This window comes from Chelonoidis abingdonii, chromosome 11, assembly GCF_003597395.2.
Source record: "Chelonoidis abingdonii isolate Lonesome George chromosome 11, CheloAbing_2.0, whole genome shotgun sequence".
NCBI lineage: Eukaryota > Metazoa > Chordata > Testudines > Testudinidae > Chelonoidis > Chelonoidis abingdonii.
The window spans coordinates 51,086,717-51,112,437 of record NC_133779.1 but is presented as its reverse complement, the minus strand read 5'-3'; the positions used below and the strand labels follow the sequence as shown (position 1 = coordinate 51,112,437).

The window sequence follows — 25,721 nt, the reverse complement described above, 5'->3', positions numbered from 1 at the left end:
CTCATTGCAGGACTGGTATCTAAGGCCTCAGCCCTGCAAACGCTAATGAACACAGTTAATCTAACATAAGAACAGCCCTACTGGATCAGACCAAAGGTCCATCTAGCCCAGTATCCTGTCTTCTGACAGTGGCCAATGCCAGGTGCCCCAGAGGGAATGAACAGGTAATCATCAAGTGATCCATCCCATCACCCATTCCCAGCTTCCAGCAACAATTGCAGTTGTCAGCAGTTGCTGTTGTGATGGCAGGGAGGATGCCTGGGTTTTAAGTCCACCTCGCCATGTGCTCTGAGGAAGAGGAGCCAGGACATTTGGGTCTGCACAGTTTTGATTTTTAGGAGTCAGCAAAGTCCCCCGCTGTTGCATAAGAAACACAGAGTTCAGAACAGGTATGACGGCTGGCCACTCTCTACAAGACCCCAAGGAGTTGGGATACACCTGTTGATCACTTCTGCCTGTGGCCCAGAGCTTTGAAAATGCCACCTGGCCACCGGTGTTGACAGAGAAACTGGGCCAAGGAGCCAGACATGCGTCCAGTCACTTTACAACAATGAAACAAACATCCAAACTTGGTACAATAAATACAGTGCCCATAGCGTTGGCGCTAAAATGCGTCCGCGTTGAACGTGCAAAAAGTGCAAGCACCAGGCTGTGCAAGAGCCTTTTCAAAATAGTTACTGCAGTGCCACGGGGGCTGTCCAGCTGTGCAGCATGTGTCTGCCATGCTCTGGGAGGGATAGGATGGGAGGGATGGTACCCAGACTCTCAGGGGAAGGGAGTGCTATCCGCCGTGCTCAGGAAACCCCCTCCAGCTTACCCCAGACAATAGGTACATCTACACTGCAATAGGTATGTCTACACTGCAAAATAACCTCCAGATTGGCTGATTCAGGTTCAGGGAGTTAAAAATTGCAGGGTAGATGTGTGAGCGTGGACTAGAGCCTGGGCTCCAAGACCCCCATGCAGGTCCAATCAGGCCTATCGAGAAATTTGGGGCCCCATCCCCTCCCATTTCACCTCAGTTACAGACATTTTAGGAGTCCCCCTGAGCCCCTTTTCTCCCCTCATGTCATCCTTGATGTGTACAGTGGTTGGGCCTAGCAGCCTGGGACCCCATAGTGCTGGCGCTGCAGAAACAGAACAAATAGTCCCTGCCCCAAAGAGCTTCCAGTCTAAGGCATAGTTCAGCAGCTGCTATATTTACATCAAAGAACACAGCTGGGGTTTAGATCAAGGGTAACATTTTCAAAAGCCCCCTAAATGACTTAGGAGCCTTGGGGCATTTTTAAAGGTACTTAGGTGCCTAAACGTGCAGATAGGGACCCTCGTGGGAGTTTCAGAAGCACCTAGGTGTCTCAACTCTAGACCAATGGGAATTAGGCACTTTTGAACCTTCCCCAGCACTTCTGTGCACCTTTTGGCTCCCAAGTACCTTTAAAAATCTGCCCCTCAAATCCCATTTTCAAAAGAGACTAAGGCACTTAGGAGCCTAAATGTCATGGACTTTATCTGAGACTTAGGCTGGGATTTTGAAATTTGAGTGGCTCGTTTGGCGGAGGGGGGGACGACAACAGCTTGAGATACTTAAAGGCCCCTGCTTTTCATAAAGAGCCAAGCACCCACCCTCAGAAAATCAGGCCCCCTCAAATCGGATCCCCAAAATCACCAGCCCCTTTTGAAAATGTTGCCTAAGTCACTTTTCAAAATAGAACTTGGGGTAAATTTTCAAAACCATCTAAGCAACAGGAGCCAAAGTCCCATTGCTTTTCAGTGAGATCGAGGCTCCTCAGACCCAGCGTCTCAGAGATATTTAGTGCCCAGCTTCCAGTGATATGCAGAGAGAGTTATGCACCTAAGCACCTTTGAGGGTCTGGTCTTAAGGCACTTGAAAATGCGTCTTAAGTCCTTTTGGTGCTTATGAAAATTTGACCCCTTTGCAGTACTGGGAACCCAAACACAGCAGCATCAACCAGAAAGTGAACCTGCTTGGTACAGACCCTCTGCCTCAACCAAAGTGAAAGGCAAAACAAAAGAGAACAGCAAGGAGGTGAAAAGTGACATGCTAAAGCCACCCAGGGCTGTTGGGCACCCAGTGAAAGTCAGTGGCACCTGGGGAGCGAATTGCCAGCTGTGCCTTGGAAAATCTCCCTCTCAGCTCTGAAAACTTCCTGCAGCTTTGACAGCCTGGGGGTTTGTTGGTAATGTGGCAGGCCATTTGTTGCTTAAAAATGTCTGAGTAACATGGGATTAACTCTGGCAGCTTCCTCGCCCCCATGCGTGCAGTAGGGCGACCAGAAGAGACATGTGAAATATCGGGACAGGGGAAGGGGGGAGTGCTGGCGGAGGGGAAAAAACCCCAAGAGCCGCTGGAGCATAGGAAAAATTGGTGGGGGCTGAGCACCCACCGGCAGCTCCATGCCCGGCCCCCCCCCCCCCCCCCCCCCCCCCCCCCCCCCCCCCCCCCCCCCCCCCCCCACGAGCTCGCCCTTCACTCTGCCTCCACCTCCCCTGAGCTGACTGCTGGATCCTGCTTCTCCGCTCTCCCTCCAGCGCTTGCGCCGCCATACAGCTGATTAGCGCAAGTCTGGGAGGGAAGGGTGAGGAGGAGGAATGTGGCATGCTTGGGGAAGAGGCGGGGCCAGGGCGGGGATTTGGGGAGGGATCTAATAGGGAGGTGAGGGGGCAGGGCCAGGGAGGCGATTTGGGGAGGGACGGGCAGGGCCGGGGTGGAGTTGGGGCGGGGTGCGTGTGAGCCCCCTCTGCGTGTGCTCTGGAGGGCAAAATATCGGGACAATTCACATCCCGACTGATGTTTGTCCCGCATCCCGATCGAACAAATAAATATCGGGACAGTCCCGATAAAATTGAGACATCTGGTCACCCTAGCATGCAGGGTGGGGGGCAATGATATGCAGGGCTGAGGTCACACACCCAAGGGATCTTACATGAATTGAGGACTAAGGATGCATGCCTGGACAGCAGACAGAGACAAACAGCAAGGAAGTGTAGCCTGCGAAAGCTAACTGCAAGGTTATAATGGGCCTGGGTGTTGGGAGAGCTGGTTAGTTTCCTGCGTCAGACTCCTGACAGTAAACACTTGGGAGAAAAACGCTCTCTGTGAAATACATTCACCCTTGTCCCACTACCCAGCTTGCAGCATCCCGTCACTGCCTAGGGGGAGCTATGGCAGGATGCAGAGTGAAGTCTTTTGACACTGGTCACGGTATTTCCAGCCACCTATGTCTTGGCTGCTCTGGTGCCATTTGCAAATGAAGACACTTTCCTTGAAAGGTGCCAGGAATTAACAAAGCTAATGGTGCCACACTGCTTTCCCCAGCGGGTCCCCGTTCTCCCCTCTCCCTTCCAGGCTAACCTGGAGCTGGTCAGCATACAAACTGGAGCATCACTTTTCCAGCTGCCAGGACCTGGACGTTATATGCATCTTGGGAACAGAATTCTGCAGCTGGAGCCGAAGTGCCGATCCCACAAGAATGCAGGAGGCAGAACAGAATCCAGCGCCTTCTTCCAGAGCTGGATCAGCTCTTTGGGGCTCAAAGGAACTTCTGCTCCTTTGGCCAGTGCTGCGCTAAGGCAAAATTAGTCCCTCTCCCAAAGCTGTAGCAGCTGTGCAGGCAAAAAAAACCCTTATTTCCTTCCATAAAGCCAGCTGGGATCAGTCCGAGTGAGACCAACCGCTACTCTGGTTTTAGATCCACAGGGGTACGTCTACACTGCGATAAAAGCCCTGCAGCTGGTCTGGGTCAGCTGACTCGGACTGCGGAACTATAAAATTGTAGTGTAGACACTCAGGCTCTGAGGGATTGCAAGACCAAAAGGGACAGTTAGATCATCTGGTCTGACCTCCTGTCTCACAGGCCAGAGGACCCCGTACTGAGCCCAATAAGGCATATGCTCCTACGGTCCCGTTTCTAACTGTAATGGCATTCACATAAAAACCTGTGTAAGCCAAGTCCTCCATTTAAGTCAGCCTAACCTTAGAAGCCCCCCAGTGTTTAAACCAATGCATCCATTTAAGCTGGACCTATTTACAAAGCCCCGGCGGCAAGCTCCTTTCCCAAACCCGGTCGCTTCGGTTTCTCCTTTAAAAGGAACACTGGTGGGAAGAAGTAACGAAGTTACAGAACTAACCAGCGCGACTGCCCCCTACTGGCGCTGGGGGCTGCTGCTGTGCAGTATCACCGCTTTGTGTCCCTGGAGCCGTTCCAGCTATGATCCAGTCTAGGGGAGAAAAGAGGAGACATAAAGGCACTGATGTGGCCATTGGCCCAGATTTTGTCCTCTGCTCCAGCCCCTGGGCCAGGGGAGAATTCCCCCTAAAGTAGGCCCAGTGTACCTAGTGACCCCGCATATGGGGCATGCCAGCGGTGGCGATCCAACCCATAGGCAGCTGGGATGGGCCAGGATGCTCTATGTTACACCAAGGGGGTGTTCTGGCTCTAGGGTGACCAGATGTCCCAATTTTATAGGGACAGTCCCGATTTTTGGGTCTTTTTCTTATCTAGGCTCCTATTACCCCTCACCCCGTGTCCCGATTTTTCACACTTGCTGTCTGGTCGCCCTCTCAGGCACCTGGAGCAGTGCAGAATGCAGCAGGAGCAGTGGCAGTGTAAAGTGGTGCCATGCTTCTTGGGCCTGCAACACAACATGGGACCCAGACCTGAGATGAGAGGTTGGCTCAAAAGGGGAACAGGGATGATTTTCCTTTGTAAACTCTGGCCTTGTCTGCATCAACGCGGTTTTGCATGGGGGTGACATGCACCAGTGCAAGTCGCCGGCACAGGCATCTGCATGACTGGTCTGAACTGGGGCAGCTACACCCGCGCAAGCCCTCTCGTGGTGTAGCACTGGGAGCCAGGTTCTATTCCTAACTCACTTCCCTTCCCTGTATAAGGGGGTAATAATACTGACCTACCTACATGTGAAGAGTTAATAGCCTCCCTGGGGTGGGGGGCATGGCAAATATTTTGGTGTGGAGGAATAAAAAGGGGAAGAAGGTGACTTGGGGGTGGGGGGAGGATTTTAAAGGCTTCCACTTAGTCCTCACTCCCCTGGAGGCGGGTGGATCCAGAGCCCCTTCCCAGCCTAGTCGAACCCGCCGCACCTCACAACCAGCCCAAGGGGCGCCAGCCCTCGACGCGAGACAGGAAGGACGCTCAACTCACTGTTGGACGCAGTCAGGGATGTGCACTTGCTCAAGAGGAATCTGTTGCGACAGCTCCCACAGGCTGTCCACGAACTGCACTTTCCTGCCAAACTTGGAGCTAGGAGAGGAGGCAGAAGAGGGGGTAGGTTATTCAGGTCGCTCGAGTGGTCGTTTTCCCATCAGAGTGTCTCGCAGGGCACCAGGATGACAGCCCTCTAGTCTGGTCTGTTCTACCCAGGTTCCTAGCCCGCCCCCAGCACCGGGGCACCTTCCACAAATGTGTTAAGCAACATGACTTACATCTCACTAGCCACCCAGCCATGCCCACTGCCTGCCCAGTGTCCCATCTCCAGATGTGGCCAACCTCTGCTGTGGCAGAAAAAAAACAACCACATCCCCAAAACACATCCGGCCAAAATTCCTTCCTGACCCCTGCAGGCCAACAGCTGAAGCCCTGAAACATGAGCTTCCCCATGCATGCTAGGGAAAGCTCAGTGGGTTTAGGGGTTGATATGCTGTAGCTGTCTATGGAATCTCCCTGGGCTCCCCCCCGCGGCCACGGCTGATACATTATTGCCAGTTAGTCCAAGTGCTGAGTCCTAACAGCTGATTGCACACAGGCCAACAAACAGCCATGGATCCCAAGCTGGATTGGCACCAGCAACCTGTCGGCAAAAGGCACTCTGGTGTGGTGCAAATGAGTGTAAGCTCACGGAGCTATGCCAGTTTACACCAGGCAAGAATCTGGCCCTTTTATCTCATCCCCAACCCCTCGTGAGCCAGGTCGGCACTTTTGTGTGGCGCATTCGTTTCACACACTACGAGGGAAGGGTCTCCTTATGATGCATTATGGCTAGGCATTCTAAAGAAACGTTACAAGTTAAATACCACCTCGCAGCACTGCTACCACCACAGTAAAGCTTTCAGGGGGCGAGAGTGAGGAAAAAAAGCCTGTAAAGACCTTTGAGAAGGGCATTCGGCTGCAGGAATTAGTCATGCCTTTGAAAGCCACACCCCCCCCCCCCCCCCGAGCCAGCTGCAGTCCGTGCTGGACCAAATCGAATTAGTTCTACGTTGATCGAAAATGCTCTGTGCAGGAAGGCACATGGGTTTTTCTGTTTTGTTCACACTTGGTGCAAATAGTGCAAGCTCACACACAAATAGGTTAAGGTCAGGACTCACATGCATACACACACAGAGATAGGTTAAGGTTAGGACTCGCATACACACACACAAACAGGTTAAGGTTAGGACTTTTGAAACTGACTAGTAATTTGAGGTGTCTGTTTCTGGGGGCCCCACTTGACACCCCTGAAAGAGACCTGATTTTCAGAGGGTTGGGGCAGCGTTGCCAACTCCAGGCATTCCACAGTCATGTTAGGCCTCAAATCCTGAGATTAGCTTAAAAATCATGAGATTTAAAAACAAACAAACAAGTTCCTTTTTCTTTGTTGTCTGGTCTGTGAGCCTTTACTCTGCACTGGGTCACATGCCAAGCTTTCTTCTCCAGCCACGAGGGCAGAAAACGCCTTTCTTTTCCCAAATGAAAGCCAAGATTTTTCCTGTCATCACCTAACTCTGGGAGCTGGGGCTTTAAGACAAACATCAAACACAGAGAGAGTTGGCAGCTCTGCTAGTGCTCGATGCGTTCTTAAAACAGGCTCTTTTTGGATGCCTCAAATTGGGCCCCTGAATCACAAAATCATTGACCTGAATTCTGCAGCTAGCATGTATCCACCCCTAGTGGCTGCATGGCAAGGGGCCTGTATCTGACTTCCAGCTGTTAGCCTTGCAATCTCAGCTATGCTCCCTCCTGCTGCTGTTCTCTGCAGGGACTGGAATACGAACTGGTACCTGTAATGTACAGCGCTGCCCTCTGCTGAACAGCATGTGTCAGGCTGGCTTCTGTTTACTGGCACCTCACTTTGCTCTTGGTGGGCACTTCCCCAGACTGCAGAGCTGCTTCCTAGGTAAAGGCCTGAGTTTCTTGGGTAGGGGGGACAGGGAACCACTATGACACAGCTGCCGCTGGCAGGCGAAATCCAGGTCTTTACACGATGCCCATTTTCGTGGTATCTGGGCACCTAGGGAATGCTGGCAGAGTGCATCCAAAAAATCCTGGGCTAGCCTCTTACGCTGTGCCTGCCCCCATGGTGTCTGGATGCATAGCGGATGCCTGCTCCATGCACCCGTGTAGCTAACAGCGCTGTTCTCTGGCCTGCAGAGTCCTGGCCTGCACTGCTAGCAGCTGCGTGGAGGCCCAGGCTCAGGGAGGAAATATTGCTGAAGGCATAAAAAGCTCTCCGCATGGAACAGCCTGTGGGGGAGGCAGGGCTCTAGCCTCTCCAGCCAGCGAGGTGTTAAGATGCTCAGGTCCTGAGAGCAAGGGGACGCACCAGACACTGTGGCTGTTCCTAGTGCCCTCTAAGGGTAGCAGTTGCTCTTGCAGACACTGGCTCAGAATATTGGAGTGTGGTGAGGCTCAAGGATGATCTGATGCTAACAACATGCATCCCACCGGGCTTATGAGCGGTCTGGACACGATCTCCAGGGGTGCTCTGATACTGCAGGCTGGGTGGCCGCCAACCCCCTCAAGCACACATAATGCACACGCACCCCTCTGTTAGTAGCCTCCCCCCAGGCCAAGTAAAGCATCCAGCTCACATTACCTGAGGAAGGGGCGGAAAACGGCCATCAGCACCTTGACGTACCAGGTGGGATGGACAATAATCATGGCCTTCAGGTTCTTCCGGAGCCTGAAACGATGCAAAGAACACAGGACATGAGGTACCGATTAGCCAGTGGAACTCACCGCCACAAGATATCCCTGAAGCCAAGAGTTTAGCAGGATTGAAAATAGGGTCAGACGTTGATCTGGCTAACGAGACTCCCTCCCTTGTTACAGTCGTCAGTGCTGAGGCCGGCGCTGAAGGAGGCTAAGGGGAGTCAAGGAATCCCACTAGGGTTCAACCGGAGCCTTTGAAAATCCTAGCTTTAAAAAAACCAGGGCTTGCAAGGGCTATAAACCATCCTGCTTCATGGCATTAGCCAACATCTAACTATTGAGAGCCAGTAGGAGGTTTCTGGACGGGGCCCCAGGTCCAAGGAAGGGCCTCTGAAGTCCTGGAGTTTTTCTCCTTTAAAGGTAGCTAAGGGCTTGTCTACATGGGGAAACTGACCAGGGTAGCTCCCCATATGGATACTCCATTCTGGAATAAAAAAAGCCCTTGATCCTGGACTAAATCCTGTGCTTACAAAGCCCAGAGGCTGGGAGATGTGGTGCCAGAGAGAGCCGTAGGGTCTGCCTCTGTCCAACAACCTCATTAGACAATTCCCCGCCCCTTTATACTCAGCACAGCCCAGCGCAGTCCCTTCTTCCAGCCCCTCCAAGGGAGGCTGCAGTTTCCATCTTCACCCAGGCTGGGATTTTTATTCATGGCCCAGCCTGTATCACAGTGTCAGCTTCACTGGCCTTCACACTGTGCGAGCCAGGTAGGAAGCAGATGTTTCCCTGTTGCCAGTGACTATGGAGTGCAGATTCTGGCTGGGATCGGGGGTATGTGTAGGGAAAAGGGTTGAAATTGCAGCCAGCCAGAGCCACCGCTGAACTGAACAGGAAACCCACCCAGTCCCAAGTCCTCCATATGGGCGACAAAGCAGCCCTGGATGGGGAGCGGAGTCTGTGAGTGCAGATGGCTCAGTATGAAAACCCCTGTGTTCTAGTTCCCCCTCCGGGAGGGAAGGTATTTAGGACTCCTGGGGTCTGTCCACACCTGTGGTGACATGTGGGGCTGGACTCCGGAGTTCTATTCCCCACCCCCGAGGAGAGAGGGCTCTAGTGATTAGAGCAGGGTGGTTGGGAATTCGGACTCGTATGTTCCGTTCCCAGCTCCTCTGCAGGCTCCGCATAAAGTCCTGGCTCACCAGCGGTTAGAGTAAGCGGGGGAACGGAAGGGGGATAGGGCTAACAGCGAAGAGCGAGCACCCCCTTTGTGGGCTGGGGAAGCAGCGGTCCCCTGCTGTGTCGTACCGCCGGTCGATGGTCCGGTAGCATTGCTTTATCCAGCTGAATGATGGGACCTGGCTGCGGAGCGTGGCACCGTTCAGACACACCAGGATGTAGCTTTCTGCCACCATCACCTCCAGGGTCCCGATGATGTACCTGCCGGGATAGCAGAGAGGAGGCCTGGAGCTAGCCCTCCTCTAGGCACAAAGCGCCTCCACACTACCGTCTTGGATTTAGCTTCACATCACGTGCGCCCTTCCCCCCTCGCCCTCTGCAGTGAGGTAGATTGTCTTACTCCCCATCCCTAGTTCACAGATGGGAAACTGAGGCACAGAGAAGGGCTGTGACTAGCCTACAGTCACACAATGAATAGGGAATAGAATGCAGGAGTCCTGACCCCCTGTCGCTTGTGCTAATCAATAGCCCACATTCCCCACCCAGAGCTTGGCAGAGAACCCGGGAGTGCTGCCCCCAACCCTCCCTCCCCTAACCACTAGACCGCACTTCTCTCCCTGCTGCAGAGCTGCGTAGAGAACCCAGGAGTCCTGATGCCCAGTCACCAGCACTAACTACTAGCCCATATTCTATATTAGGCATTCACAGAGCTCCCATTGCTGTAGCATTTAATCCTTCTGGTGCCAGCAGCTTCCCCATCCTGACTAGTGCACTGACACTCCTTGTTTACAGAAGAGACTGAGTGAGTTCAGAAGGGGAACAGCCCATGTTCCTGTTGGCAGCGCTGCCGGCAGCCAGGCAGGGCTGAGGAGACTGTTATGAAAGAGAGGCTTGTTTTAAAAGATGGTTTGGGCACTTTAAAGGTCGATTTACCAGGACAGCAAAGGGTCAGAGAAACAGTTGCGATGGCATCCCAGTCCCTCCTGATGTTTATGGGGAGATTCCAAGAAGCCCAGGGCAAAGGCACCCCCCCACTTACCCACAATGGACTTCAGGCCTATTCAGGGGTTTATCCATTCCCGCTGCTCTCGGCACTACGGCCGATCTCCAGTTACTCTGTCCCTGAACTCAGGGTGAGGATGGTTTTAAGCCACCTTTGGCTCCCGCATATTCCGGTGCCGTGGAGCAAGTCAGAGGAGCCTTGGGAATTCTACCTGGAGCAGGGAACAGCCAGAGTGCACTGTGCTCCGGCCACACGCCCAATCTGACCGCGATGCCAGGGCAGGGTACAGGGCCCTTACATCGGGGACGTTTGCACCCACTTTAAGGCTCCTTTATGCTGCCAGGACAGCCTGAACATACTGAGCATCTGACGCCGGCTCCCCTGCCCCTCTGTGCTGCGCTGAGCCCCAGAGGAATTGAGACCAGGGTGGGGGGAAGCCCAGCCCGGCCTGGGAATGTACCTGATGCAGAGGCTTAAGGAGGCAACATCCCTTCTGCCCCCTCCAGTGACTGCAGCTTTATGTCGGTGTCACTTTCCAGTGGGGGGCCCAGAGCCACCCCCAGCCCACGGCCCGCTCCTCCCCTCCCAGGCTGTTACCCATGTGGTTTGTCCATTAGCCAGCAGGGGGCAGCATGCTCACCTGAACAGGTGCTCCATCACGTACTCATAGTCAGGGATGCTGCTGTGGGGCAGGTAACAGGAGGCAAAGAGGATGATGGCGTTGAGGCCTTCCCCGTAGTACCCTGGAGCAGCAGAGCAGAGCAAGTGGGTCCAGCTGGCACAGGCCCGCCCCCTTACACCTTGGCACACCTGTGTTCCTCCATGGGGAAGCTCCGTGATTGGCCCAGACCAGGTCGATTTTGCTGCTTTGCTTGGCACCCGACCCATATGGACGGTGCTGCCATTGTGAACGGCGTCCCATGGTGCTCTGGGGGGCACAGACTGAGCAGAACTGGGTTTAGAACAGCAGGCTCAGACGCCGGGGTCCCGTAGGGCTGGGGTCGTGGATTTCTTGGGGTAGGAGCTTCCTCCAATTGGCTGTGTTTGCCATGCCCCATAAAGTGCCTGAGGTACTGATGGGCACCATGTAAATCATAACTCTGGGACCCTACTCCCAGGAGAACCCAGGAGCCCTGACTCCCAGTCCCCTTGCACCAAATTCCCCTCCCAGAGCTGGGAATAGAACCCAGGAGCCCTGACTCCCAGCACCACCTGCCCCCATCTAACCACTAGACACCACTCCCCTGCAAAAGTCAAGACTAGAACCCAGGAATCCTGCTGCCTCCCATTCTAAGCACCAGAACCCCAGGGCTACGCGCTCCCCCATTACCCCCATGGGAGATGACCCTCTTGTAGGGCTCGACGACGCTCAGATCCACTTTCTGTTCCCGCTCGTCTGTCAGGAAGATCCTCCACTTCCGTCCATCCTTGTCCTCGACGTCCACAACGCGCCCCTCGCCAAGTTTCTCCTCGAGCAGGCTGCTGTCGAGGCGCCGGGCCCTGGGCAGTTCGTCTGCGGAGGGGAAGGGATGGGAGGGGGGGTAGTATTAGGAAAGGCTCCTGGGCTCTTTTCTGCCCTTTTACCAATAACCAAAGAGAACCTGGGCCCTGCCTTGTGTTCTGCAATGCATGGCCCCCGCAGGGCACTGGGGTGCCCATGAGACGGGTGTCAGTGGGTGTGGGAGAATGAGGCCAGGAAAAGGAGAATAACCCCCCAAATGACCCAGTTCCTTCCCAAACCTTCCCCCCAAGTCCAGCTCCCCTGGAACCGTCCAACCAAACATTCACCCCAAACTGCAACCAACCACCCTGACCCATCACCCCCCAACCATCTCCCAATTCTCACCCCAACCAGCCCTCAACCCTCCAACCCCTCAACCACCCATCAAAACCAACCCCTCACCCCACCAACCATCCCCCAACTCCATCAAACAAACAACCCTTCACCCCAACCAGCCTTCGACTCTCCAACCCCTCACCAGAACTAACTCCTCGACCCCTCACCCCAACCAACCTGCCCCTCGACCCCCCCAACCCCTCACCCTAACCAATCCCTCAACCCTCCAACCATCCCCCAACTCAATCAACCAACCAACCCTCAACTCTCCAATCCCTCGCCATAACCAACCCTCAACCCCCAACCCCTCACCCCAACAAACCCGCCCCCAATCCCACACCACAACCTACTCTCCAACCCCTCAATCCAACCAACCCTCGATCCCCCAAGCCCTCACCACAACCAACCACCCCAACCCCTCAGTCTCCCAACCATCCCCCTACTCCCTCCACCCCTCACTCCAACCAACCCCTCGACCCCTTCCCCCCCACAACCAACCCTTCACCCTCCCACCCATCCCCTAACCCCTCACCCCCCAACTCCATCAACCAACCAAACTCTCAACCACCCAACCCCTCGCTCGCCAACCAACCCCTCACCACTCCACCCCAATCCCCTACTCAATACTTGAACCTCCTCCTCAAAGCTCCAACAAACCCCACCCCTCCCTTTAACCTCACCCCTCAGGCCCCACTCCCTCCCTCCCTCCACCCACTCCAACCCCTACCCAGCCTCAAAATGATGTTGCACTCCATATGCTTTATGGAAATATACTTATGACTGTGAATACGATGTAACTGGAATATGCTTTATGCAAAAGGTCTCTTGTAAGGTATCATAAAGGTTATAACCTACTGAATATATTCCTTCTATTAGTATGCATGAATCATTCTTGTATCTGAAGGTAGAAATATGAAGTATAACTCTGAGGTCCTACTGTAATTATGCAAAGTGTGGGCCATTAATGGTGGTTTAGAATCTTGATGGCTCCCATTAACTAGGACAATTGGTTGTAAACGGCTCTGTTGACTTGCAAACCTTCCTGTGTACATGTGGGTCAGCCTGTGGGTAATGAAAAATGAGGTCTCACCGGACATGTGACCAGGTCACATGATACTAGAATCCATCTTAAATCTGGTACTTTTCCATTTAGAGGGAGGGGTGGGGACCCAAAGAGACAAAAGATTCCAGTCTTGGGCCAAAGCTATAAAAGGGGGAGGCCAGTCATGAGAAAACCCCTAGTTTCTGCCTAAGATGTCTGCTGGAATTAACAAGGACTGTACCAGGGAAAGGATTGGCCCTGGACTAGGAAGGAGTCTAGTCTGTGAAAGAAGCTTATTGAAACATCTCTGAGGGTGAGATTTACTTGTATTCAGTTTCTTAATGTATTAGGGTTAGACTCACGTGTTTTGCTTTATTTTGCTTGGTAACGTACTTTGTTCTGTCTGTTATTTCTTGAAACCACTTAAATCCTTATACTTCATAAAATCATTTTTGTTTATTAATAAACCAAAAGTGATTAATAACTGGAGAAGCAAACAGCTGTGCATCTCTCTCTATCAGTGTTATAGAGGGCAGGTAATCTATGAATTTACCCTGTTTAAGATTTGTACAGAGTAAAACGGATTTATTTGGGATTTGGATCCCATTGGGAGCTGGGTGTCTGGGTGCTAGAGGCAGGTAACCTGCTAAGCTGTTTTCACTTAGAGCCTGCAGTTTTGGGGGCATGGTCCAGACTCTGAGTCTGTGTTGCAGCAGGCTAGCGTGTCTGGCTCAACAAGGCAGGGTTCTGGAGTCCCAAGCTGGCAGGGAAAACGGACTCACAGGTAATTTCAGCACATCACGTGACAGTCCCAAGGGGGTCCCTGTGACCGAACCTGTCACTCAACTTCCTTAGAACCGTCCCTCCAAATCTCCAGCCAGTCCCAGCCCTCTCTGCCAAGCCTGCCCCCCATTTCCACTCGCCCTTCCTGACCCACCACTCCAACTCCCCTGCCGATCCCATCCCACCACCTCAGCTTTGTCTAAGCCCCCTGCCATTATGAGCCCCACCCAGGCCTGCTTCCCACCCATCCCTGCACCTCAGCCAGACCTGCCCCCACTCAACCCTCCCCTGCTCTGACGCCCAGCCACAGGCACACTCTCTCCGGCCCCACCTTCCCACTCGAAGTCATGGCCGCCTTCTGGCCCGTCCAGCAGCTCGCTCTCGGATGGTGTCTCCAGCTCGTCCACGTTGATGTCCAGGCTGCCGTCTGGCGTGTGCTCCGGGTAATCGCCCGACTGCACTGAGCCGTCGGCCCGGTCTAAAGACAGGCTGAGATCTGGCGCTGGCAGCCGCTTCTTCATATGCCGTTTGCCGCACAGCTCCAGGGTTTTGGGGGCGACTGGTGTGTGTGTAGGGGGGGAGAAGGATCAAGACAAACAAAAGCAAGAGAAAAGGGACGTGAAACAGAAAAGAGAGAGGGGAGAGAAGGAAAAACTTATCGTCCAGAAAACGCTGCTGCTTATACAACGATCGCTGGCTTGGGGCCGAGTGGACAAAACCTTCCCACCCAGGCCAGCTGTTCCCTGGGTGTGTTTCGGGGATTGGGGATGCATGGGGACGTCGCCCTTGCCCTGCAGCACCCCCACACCCAGAGCCTTCCCTGATGGTGTTCTTGGGGTCTTACCTTCCTACCTTCAACCGCCCCCTGGACACGGCCTTACCTGGGTCGGGCTCCCTGCTGAAGTCTTCAAGGTCCTCCTCAGAGACCTCCTCCGGGAGAGGCCTGGAAGACGGGAGGATGAGACACTCAGGGGGATGGGTCAGGGACGGCTAGTGTTTCTCAGTGGCCGGTCCGTGGACAGGCACCGGTCCCTGAGATCTCCCTGATGCAAGCCGGTCCCTGGTATCAAAAAGATTGAGAAACACTGGGCTGGAGCATCCCTCCCAGCTCTGAACTAGGAGTCAGGTTCTATTCCCATCTCTGGGAAGGGAGCGTGATCTAATGGTTAGAGCAGGGCAGGGCAGGGGGAGAGTCAGGGCTCATGGGTTCCATTCCGGTTCTGAGAGGGGAGGCAAGTGGCTAGAGCCAAGGTGGGGGCTGTGTGTTCGAGTGAATGTTATGTCATCACACTGGGCCTCAATTTCCACATCCGTTAAATGGGAATAATGACACAGACTTAGCTCCAGAGCTACCTACAGTGGAGTCAGCTGCAGAGCAAGTTTCACACACAGGAGGCTCTGCTGCTGAAACCTTTCTCTGCTGTCCCTGTTATTCCAGCCCTGAGCTGCCCATGCACAGCTCTGCCGATGCCCCTCAGTCCCAACCCACAATACCCCCTCCCCACCTTGCTATTCCAGGGCTTCTCTTCTCACACCCACAGCTCTGCCAATGGCCCTCTGCCCTCTCACGTCCAGGATGAGCCGGACCCGACAGCCGCACAATGTAGTGGACCAAACCAAACCCATGGGCTGAGACCACACAATTCACTTCACATGAGGATTTGAACCCAGGTTCCCAAGAAGGCTTTCGCCCTGGCTCTCAAACCCCACCTCATGTCATTTACAATGCGGATCCTTTTCTGTCCTCTCTCCTTCCCTCCCTCCTCCCCCTCTCTCGGAAGGGCTGCATGCAGCACCGCACGATCACACAGAATAAATACAGGACAGGAAAAAACCTCTGGTCNCCCACACTACCTGCTGGGTAAACAGCAGAGCTCAGCCGGCACAGCTGTGCACCATTCGCACGTGACCGCTGGCAGCAGCTGCCTATCGGAAGGAGGTGGGAATACAGTTCCTGCGGCGACACTGTGGCAGGCATTTGGCGTGATGGATCCAGTCACAGACATCAATTGCACTTGCGTGTGCTCAGAGTGTCTGTGCCGGGTACTTTCCACAGCGGGGGTTAAATAGAGACTTTGCTTCCTCTTTATGGTCAACTGTTTGCTAGTTATTTTGTCCATTAATCCCCATTCTATGGGGGGGGAGGGGAGGAACTGAGGCACAGAGCCAGGAAGCAACTCTCCCCAAGTCACTGGCAGAGCTGGGCACAGAACCCTGGAGTCCTGGTTGCCTGTCCCCCATTCTGTCCACTCGATTAGTGCATTCCTTGCCCTGAGTCAACCACAGAACCCAGGAGTCCTGAGATCGCCAGGCCAGGGGGCTATCTGGGACAGTTGCCCCCTCCCATACTCTGAACCCCTTGGCTGTGCCCTGAGCTTCCTGGCGCCAGCCGCCTCATTAGACCAACACCTGTTCAGTATTTTCTCATCCTTCTGTTCCCCCATTAGCTCCACTCCTTCCCTCCCCACCCCCTCCTCCAAATTCACCATGGTGGCGCCAGCCCTTTGGGGTCCGCCAGGGGCAGTGATGTGAGGGGGGCAAGGGCCATCTGTGTCACCTCCCATTGCTCCCGGGACGGGGCGACAAGAGACGGGGGGAGGATCCCAGCCAGCACTCCCCACTCTGCAGTGCGGTCCCCCCTCCCACTGCATCTCTTACTCCGGGAACTCCTCGTCATGCCACTCCTCTTTCAGCTCCATGTCCTGGATGGATACGGCTCCCTCCTCCTGCTCGGCCAAGTCCTGCTTCTCCAGATCCTTTTGGTCCCTGCAATGCCAACGGAGGAGAGTGTGGGCTGGAGGCCAGTCCACGACTGGGCAGGAGAACGCATCTAAACGGGGTGACCCCAAGGGTGGTGCCATTCTCAGGGGGAGGTTTGGCCTGAACTGGGGTTGCGGCCTTCCTGGGGCCAGGCCCCCCGGTCTATGATGGAGCCCGTCCGCGGATCAGACCCAGCCAGGCTCCTAGGAACGAGGAGCTGTTACCACCTCCCACGTGGAATGAGTTTGGTGGGGCTCAGCCTGGTCCCCGCCCGAGCTGGCACTAACATCGGCAGCCCCTCACTGGCAGCTTGGGCACAGAGCCGCAGGAAAAGGGGGTCCTGTCTCGCCCATCGAGGTGGGCCCCTGCAGGGCAGGGCTGAGCTGTCTGGCCCTGCCACTGGGAGGCCTTCCCCAGGCTGTGGATCTTTCCCCAGAGCCCCGGGGGGCCTCTTGCCCAGAGGGACCAGTGTCAAAGCCAGCAGTGCCAGACCCCAGTGCAGCTGGCCTCTGCTCCCCCCTTTGTCCCTGCTGCGAGTGGGCAGAACATGCCCATCCCTCAGCGAGGGCACCCTCTGCCACGGCACGGCTCCCCTCTGGCCTTGGTCTGGCATGGCCCGATACGGCCCCTGGAGGGCGCTCTCGGTGCCACACCAAGGGAGGGTCGCCCGTTCTTCCAGCTCTTCTGGAGCAGGGAACTCGCTGCAAGAGAGAGATTGTCTCATGGCTACCTTCCCCTACCCAGGCACACAGACTCCATCCCCATCCACCCACCTGGGCACCCAGGCCCCACCTCCCAACCCCAACCCTGTCACCTGACCCTCACCTCCTGCCGTCTTGGCCCTGCGTCACCACCGGACTCACACCCCATCTCCTCCCTTCTCATCCCCCCACCCCAGGCCATCACCTATGCCTCCTTGTGGGGGGAGGGATAGCTCAGTGGTTTGAGCATTGGCCTGCTGAACCCAGGGTTGTGAGTTCAATCCTTGAGGGGGCCATTTAGGGAACTGGGGTAAAAACCCATCTGGGGATTGGTGCTGCTCTGAGCAGGGGGTGGGACTTGATGACCTCCTGAGGTCCCTTCCAATTCTACAATTCTCCCCATCTCTTTCCCTCCACCTCCCACACAACCCTGTTGCCTGACCCCCATCTTCTGTCACTCAGGTCCATCGCCCGTGTCCAGCCCTTCCTATTCCCCGTCATCAAACACCCCCCCAACCCTGTTGCTACCGTGGGTGGGCATCTGCAAGGTGGAAACAGGATGGCAGAGTTGGCACCATCTGACTGCTGGCGAGTGCCCCCCACAGAGCTCAGCTTGGCTCTTCCCCTGCCTACGGCGCCTTGGAGATGGACTCAAGGATTGAGACTGGGACCCAGGTTCGCATTCGGATCCCACCTCCCCGAACACCAGAGGGTGCTCAGTTCTCCTGGATGCAAGAGCACTGAGTCTTCAGCACAGCCACTGTCCCCATCCCCCACCCACACAGTCCCCCAAAGCCTGACTTACACCCCCGCTGCAGCTGGGGAGGAACCGAGGCACCCACCCGCCCTTTCCATGACAGCCTGGCTGGCAGAGTCCCTGCCATGCCCGGTCCATGTACCCTGGTCCCGAGGCAGAAGCCCTGTGTTGAAACATACGCGGTGATCACAGCTCCACCTCTTTGATCGTCCATCTCCAGCTAGCACCGGGCTAGAATCACCTCGGCTGGCGTGTAGGGGATCCCGTAAGTGCCCCCGACCTCTTGTGGCAGTCGGCAATTACAGTTACAAATGCGTCCGGCTAGCCCCACTGCTGCTTGGGCCCGTCGCAGGGAAGGCAAATGAGGAGCATTGGAGCGGCTGCTCAGAGTCGGCAGCTTTCCCTTTCTCGAGCCAGCTGACATCAGCCCTGTACCTGGCGGCACTCGCTGGCACACCCAAGAAAATCAACCCAGCGCCACCCTAGCAAGCCCTGCAGTCTAGCACAGGGCTGGTCCTGTTTACACAAGCCAGAGACCCAGCCAGCACCCAGCCTCTCTGCGTCTCTACAGAAACTTAAATCCAGCAAGCAGGGGGGTTTAGAAAACAGGTGTCACTTTGGGCCCGCTTTGGGATCGGGGACTAGGAATCTTTTGTCAGCAGTAGGGGACCCCATTAGAAAACGGGAACGAAGGTGGATTGGCACTGGCGAACAGGGGGGAATGAATCTGCTTCACTTCCTTGCAAAGGGGCTTCTGAATTAACTCACCGAGGCCGGGGGGTTGGAAGGCATTCGGCATCCAGTTCCCATCGGCTTTCGATACCGTTTTGGTGCCTGACTCCCCGTGGCGCCTCTGCAAAGCCTGAGAGTGAACATGCTCTGTGGGGCGGAAGGGCTTTACAGCACTGTTTTTGTAATGACACCCTGCAGCCGGGTCCTCAGTGAGTTTCGAATCCAGGCCATTCAGAGCTAAAGGCATGGACCAGGAGAAACAGCTCCTGGCCTAGCTGCTCTTCCACGGACCTTGTCCAGGGGGACGCTAGTCACCAGCCGGTCTAGCCAGTAGCGGCAGATGGAGTTTGACGCTGCTCGATTTGTTCTGCAAGATAAACAGGCAGGATCTTTATTGGCCACTGCAAAGACTTGATGCTGCAGCCGGCCCTGCCTCCTGGATGCTTCATTGCTAGGCACAGAAGAGTTGCTGCATTCGCCAGCCCAGCTCCCCACTTTGGGTGATGCAACAACACAAACTCTCTCCTCTAAGAGACGCTGCCGATGGCCTTCATGTTGGGGTGAACTTCCAGTGAGCTCACCTCCTTGTGCCAGCTAAGTGGGTTCAAGCTAATGGTAATACGGCGAAGAGGCCTTGCCAGCTGGCAGTGTGATCTAACAGATAGGGCACGGGGTTGATTTTCTGGCCAATGCAGTATGTTGTGAGGCAGGAGATCTGGGTTCTACTCCTGGCTCTGACCTGTTGTGTGACTTTGGGCCAATCACATCCCTCTTGTGTATTCAGGCTATAAGCTCTTTGGTGCAGGGGCTGTGGCCTAGCCTAGGTATTACAGTCATATAAAAAAAACAATCAAGTGTTGACAACTCTTGCGATATTTGGTTCTCTTCTTAAAGCTAAAAGTACATTTCTAGCCTAGTGGTTGCAGGAAAAGAAAACTTGAGAACAGGACCCGAGCGCGACCCTAAAGGCTCAGAAGCCAAACAGCAAAGAAAAAGACCCCAATTCATTTTTCAATAGAATCTTATGAGTTTTTTAGGGCCTGACTCCATAATTTGAACAGCTGGGGCTGGTGATGCTCCAATCACCCTCACAGGTGCAGGCAGAACAAGGAAAGGGAGGGGGATTTTCTTTGAGAATCAGTGGGAGCAGCTTTGTTGAGGTTGGTAGAGCTAATATCTAGCTCAAGTGCTGGTTGAAAATTTACCGACAAAACAGTTTCCTATCAGAAAATCCTGACTGAACAAAATCAAAATGGTTCCCGAGAATGTATCAGCGGATAATGGAAAATGATCCAAATGTTTCCTTTCAATAAGATCCAAGCACTTTGTTTTCACTCTATCGTTCTGACGTCTGTGTTGTTTTCTATCATACTGATGATATATCTTCTCTCTTGCCACGTCGCTATTCTAGGCCAGCGACTTTTATAGCCTTCTTCCAAAACTCAGGATTGTACTGTGATTGGCCGTGATGCAAATTCATTCTCTCATTAACACAAAAGTCAAAATGAAGCATTTGGAATTTCAACTCTTCCTGCCAATTTGCGATGAAAGAAAATTTTGAAAGGAATTTCCTGCAGAATGGAAATGGAAAGTTTACCAGATTTTTATCCACAATCTGCTGGCCGTGCGTTGTGTGAAGAATGTCCTCATGTTTGTTTGAAACCTGCTGCCTATTAATTTCGTTGGGCCAGGCCAACTTCTTGGGCCCTGCTTCTTGGGTTCTATCCCAGTCCTGCTAGTGCCCAGATGAGATTATCCATCAGAGCTGTTCCCTGGACGACCCTTAACATTTAGCTCAACATAGCTACAGCGTCGAGGGGTGTGCCAGTCTCACTCCTGCTGTAGATGCGGATGCTTGAGGAGATCCAATAGCAATGAAATGCCCACGTCTGTCCCTGTAGGAAGCAGCCACACTACAGCACCCTACCTGTGAAGCTATAGCACCCGCAGTGTAGACAGGGCCTTAGCTCTGGATACATGGGCTAAGACCCTGCTCCCTCCAGTCTGTCTCCAATAACTTCTGCTGTGTTGCAGTGGGATAGGGATTCAGTTCCCTCCGGACCCTGGGGGCTCTGCCCTGAAGCACAGAACAGCTGGGCTGGAGGGAGCCAGCGGACCAGGCCTGTGAGGACATCAGCAGTGTAGAGGCATGGGACGAAAACGCCTGTGTCAGCAGAAGGGAGGGGAGGAGGCAGTGGAGTGAGGCTAAGAGCCAGGGGTAATCTCACGCAGGGATTGGGGTGTCTTCCCCTGCCCAGCCAGCCTCTCTCATCAGGACATGATTGGCATCTTAATGTGCATGACAACACCTTCCCTGCTGCCATCACATTCCTTTCCAGTGATCTGCGGCTTCTGGGCACACGTCCTGCTGCTCCGACCTGCCCTGGGCCGGGAGCTCCCAGACAGGCTGGCGCATGACTCTGTTAGCGGGACCCCATGGGGCCAGAACTGTGTGGTGCATACAGATGGGGCGAGAGAGTGGGACGGGCTCTAACACAGCTGGGGCTGTGGGGAGGGGGTGCTGTCCACGGTGTCTACAAGGCCTGGCTTCTTTGCTATTATGTTGTCATCAAAAGTTGTGCACTCGTCATAGATTCCAAATCCACAAGGGACCATGGTGACCATCTGGTCTGACCTCCTGGATCGCACAGGCCAGAAACCTTCCCCAAATCATTCCTGGAGCAGATCTTGTAGATCAACATCCAAACCTGATTTAAAAACTTGCCAGTGGAGAATCCACCATGATCCTTAGTAAGTTGTTCCAATGGTTAATTGCTCTCACTGTTAAAAATTCACCCCTTAGTTACAGGCTGAATTGTCTAGTGTTAACTTCCAGCCATTGGATCCTGTTACCCCTTTCTCTGCTAGATTGAAGAGACCACTAGTAAATGTGTGTTCCCCATGTAGGTACTTATACCTATAAGTCATCCCTTAACCTTCTCTTCGTTGAGCTAAATAGATCAAGCTCCTGGCGTCTCTCACGGTAAGGCAGGTTTTTTAACCCTTAATCAGTATCATGGCTCTTCACTGACCCCTCTCCACTTTATCAACATCCTTGAATTGCGGGCACCAGAACCCCCAGTGCCAAATACAGAGGTAAAATCACCTCTCTGGCTCCTCCTCGAGATTCCCCTCTTTCTGCATCCCAGGATCACATAAGCCCTCTTGGCCGCAGCATCGCACTGGGAGCTCATGTTCAGCTGATTACCCACCACAACTCTCAAATCTCCTGCAGACTTGCTGCTTCCCAGGATAGAGTCCCCCATCCTGTAAGCTGTGTCTGGGCAGCTAAGCAGGGACAGACCTGGTTAATATTTGGAGAGGAGACCTCTAAGAAGCAGCCTAACAGTAGTGCCTGCCTACCCTTTTTTCTCAGTAGGTCTCAAAGCAAGTCAATATCATTATCCCCATCTTACAGGAGGGAGAACTGAGGCATGATGAGGCAAAGTGACTTGCCCAAGGTCATCCAGCAGGCCAATGGCAGAGCTGAGAATAGAATGCTAGTCTCTTGAGTGCCAGGCCACTGCTCTTTCCATTAGACCACACTGCCTCCCTGCTCAGTTCTTGGATGGGAGACCTCTAAAAAAAAGCCAGGCTGCTACAGGAAGCGGTGTCTGCAATGCAGCAGGGTACACTCTCTGCTTGTGAGCAGATGGCACTAGGTCCTGATGGAGGCACTATCTTTTACATGGGATATAAAATCCCCTGGCAGGTGTGATTTCCACCATTCTCGCTTAAAATCCAGCTCCTACAAAATCACCTCCCACATGGCAAAGCTGCTCCTGTGGTTCCAACCAGGTGAGCTCTGAAATCTTCGTAAAGCGCTTTACTGCTGAGTGGCACGTTGACTCTGAAGCCTAATGGTTGTTAACATTTGCTATTTCATTGCTGCTCATTTTATAGGGGAAAAAGGGGATTTTGGGTGGGGCATAGGATTGTGGACAGAGCGTAAAGTCCCACCACTTCCTCCTCGCCCTGCCTTCAAAGGAAAGAGGCAGAGAGACAATGAAAAATCCACCCTCTCTGTTCAGCAGCAAGGGTTTGGGTGTTTTTCTGCTCCACCCTCCTTCAAAGAAAAAAAAACAAGCCATGAAGCAGCCTCGCAAGCTGGAGCAAGTCCCTGTACAATTCTCCAGTGATTATGCCCCACCTGCCTTCTGAACCTTAACATGGGCTCTCAACTCTTTTCACCACACCAGGAGCAGTAACGGAGCCTTTTCCGACTCCAGAACGCCCTGCTAATCCAAATCCATGGATTCTACACCCAGAAGGGATGCCCTGATCATCCTGCCTAGCACAGACCAGAGATCTTCCCCCAAATAATGAGACAGACCATCTCCACCCTGAAGATTGTCCAGTCTAAACTGACAAGCCAGCCAGAGGGAGGGCAAAAGGAAATATTTAAGAGGATTAAAAATCTTTAAGCAGCAATGATCATTTAGAGCTTGTGACCTTTGAGTGGGAGGCATAAGCAGCATTCACCAAATCCACATGTGTTATATAGCATATTGGGGCAAGGACTGTCTTGCTGTTCTGTTTGTAGAATGCCTAGCGCACCGGGCTCGGGGTCAAGATCAGTGCGACCACAAACACAAATCATAATAGAACTGACAGCTGTATAAATCCTTGTCATTCCATTGGTGCCACACCCTGTGATCTGACCCCAAGCTGCTGGAAACGGACAGTGTTTCAAAACACCATTTCTCTCCTTAGCAATCCTGAATCAGCTTCCATGCTGCTTTTCCGCATCACAGAGCTCCAGTCCCGTCTTACCCACCAGCCTGCCTACCCTTTCCCCGTCAAATCCCTTCTCAAGGCCCACTTCTTCTACAAGGTCTAAAATAATTAGCCAGCTAATAAAAGTCAGGGTATTATTGTTGTTATTTATATAGCATGGCAATGTCATGGACCAGAATGGCACGGTGCAAGGTGCTGTACGAACAAAGAACAAATAGACAGTCATCACTCTCAGATCCCAGTCTAAGCAAGGGTAGAATGAAACCAGGGATATATGGGCCTCAGTTTTCAACAGGAACTAGTGATTTTGGGTCACCAGTAAAATTAGAATTCTCATGCTATTTGGAGAGGTCGGGGGGGGGGGTCACTCCTAAAAGTCTGATTCTGAAAACACTAGGGGAGTAGCAGCTTACAGCAGCACACATTCCACTGCACTATGGCCTGGAATTTCAGCTCAACTCCCATGCAGGCACATACATAAGTTAGTGCTGAGATCTTCAGAAAGTCTGGTCCCACCTGTGGTTGCTACACACTGAAAAACCTGGGCCTGGCCCTCTGCATCTCTACAGGATCAGGCTCCACTTTCAGAAACCATCCACTTTCTGAGCTGGATTTATCAGCCTGTCTGAAAGGCCAGGCACGGTATGATACAGTCAGTCAAATCACAAGCCAATAAAATCACAAGGACAACTCATGCCTGATTCTCCAGATGCCTCCCGCAACAACCCCAAACAGTGTCTCTAGACCCCACACTGAGGCACTACCAGGTAAACTCAGGAGAGAATCCTGAAGCTGCCTATCTCATTGGGAACCTGAATCTACTAAGCTAGATTCAAACAGCGTGGGACACTTTGTATCTCATTTACACTGGAGTGGAGTCACTCTGGATCAGTGGCTCTAAACCTTCCCAGACTACTGTACCCCTTTCCGGAGTCTGATTTGTCTTCCATACTCCTAAGTTTCACCTCACTTAAAAAACTACTTCCTTGCAATAGCAGACATAGAAATTTAAGTTTCACAGCTCACTGTTACTACAAAATTGCTGACTGACTTTCTCGTTTTTAACATGTACTTATGAAATAAATCAGTTGGAATATAAATATTTCATTTACATTTCTGTGTATAGTATACAGAGCAGATAAACAAGTCTTTGTCTCTATGAAGTTTGAGTTTGTACTGATCTCTCTAGTGCTTTTTATGCAGCTTGTTGCAAGACTAGGCAAATATTGAGATGAGTTGATGTACCCCCCTGGAAGACCTGTGTGTACCCCCAGCAGGGATACACAAGAATCAGTGGTCTGGATTAACGGAGATCAGAATCTGGGCTGACTGGGGTCAAAGACACCCATCTGGGCTACTCACCTTTGAGGCTGGAGTTTCTCATCACAGTCTGCATAGGAACCCATTGTTCCAGCCCTCAGAAAACACTGACGTTAGCTAGGTTCCCACTCCCCTGCTTCTTTGGGAGCCAAATCCCCAGTGGATTTTCCCTCCTACGGCTCTCAGGACACCAGTTATGGCCCAGTGTGCTGCTCATCCCAAACTGGTTTGTCTGCATTAGCACCTCCTGATCCACCTGATGAGAATTCACTGGGTCCTAGTGCCCTTTGTTCCGCCACTGCAGACAAAACTCTGGAGTGGCAGAAGGGCCAGTGTGTGTGCCGGTGGGGGAAGGGGAGGATTGCTCCCTTGCACCCCTAGTTTGCCTGCTGCTGTGTGGGCCAAGGAAGGTGGGCCCAGGCACAGGGCTCCATCATAATGAAACATCCTCCAAGCACAGCAAATCTCTGGATCCCAACTGGCCCCCCAACCTCAGGGCAAAACTGGGGGCTGCAGCTCTAGATAACTCTGCAGCAAGCTTAACCTGTCCTGGCATTAGACTATAGGCACAGTGGGAGCAGACAAGCAGCCATGTCCTAAGGACCTGAGAAAAAGGGCCCCCCTCCGGCCGCAGGGGATAGTTATCTGAGACAGAGGAACTCCAGTGTCCTATTCCTGGCTCTGCTGCTGACTCATTCCCCTGATTGGCTAATTCTAAGCACACTGCAGCTCCTTCAGCCCTCTGTCTGGGATGGGAAGCAGAAAAAGGGGTACCAGGCATTAGTCACAATTCACACACCCCCCTCCAGCCAATTGAGGAGGCAGCACTAAGGGATCCAAACTCCAAGGCATCCTCTGTATTCCAGTTGTGCCTAGATGTGCTAGGCACTGTACAAAGAGAGAGCAAAAAGATGGTCCCCACCCTGAAAGAGCTTGCAGACTCTGGCTCCCAGCCTCTCTCGGGGTCAGAAACCCCAGGATGGG

The 25,721-nt window shown here is 53.4% G+C and overlaps 1 protein-coding gene across 2 annotated transcripts; it reads right to left on the bottom strand.

The window, feature by feature from the left end:
* Window positions 1-2,492: 2,492 nt before the first annotated feature.
* BNIPL (BCL2 interacting protein like) lies at window positions 2,493-24,943 on the bottom strand. Of its 2 annotated transcripts, none has more exons than XM_032768009.2 (10): window positions 24,780-24,943; window positions 16,389-16,496; window positions 14,612-14,673; window positions 14,062-14,289; window positions 11,399-11,581; window positions 10,709-10,811; window positions 9,195-9,326; window positions 7,834-7,920; window positions 5,184-5,282; window positions 2,493-4,239 (listed from the first exon to the last, which is right to left on the bottom strand). In XM_032768009.2, the coding sequence occupies exons 1-10, from the start codon at window positions 24,821-24,823 to the stop codon at window positions 4,197-4,199; spliced, it is 1,089 nt and encodes a 362-aa protein (XP_032623900.1). In that variant the 5' UTR covers window positions 24,824-24,943; the 3' UTR covers window positions 2,493-4,196. The 2 variants fall into 2 exon arrangements, with proteins under 2 accessions (XP_032623900.1, XP_032623901.1); XM_032768010.2 differs by lacking the exon at window positions 24,780-24,943 and adding an exon at window positions 18,717-18,992.
* Window positions 24,944-25,721: the final 778 nt, after the last annotated feature.

Bases quoted from the DNA above. Each gene is read 5' to 3' on its own strand.
- BNIPL (XM_032768009.2), bottom strand. From the start codon at position 24,823: ATGGGTTCCTATGCAGACTGTGATGAGAAACTCCAGCCTCAAAG. The intron at 16,497-24,779 runs GTGAGTAGCCCA...TTGGCATTGCAG, and splicing joins GAGAAACTCCAGCCTCAAAG to GGACCAAAAGGATCTGGAGA. The intron at 7,921-9,194 runs GTACGACACAGC...GCATCGTTTCAG, and splicing joins TACCGGACCATCGACCGGCG to GCTCCGGAAGAACCTGAAGG.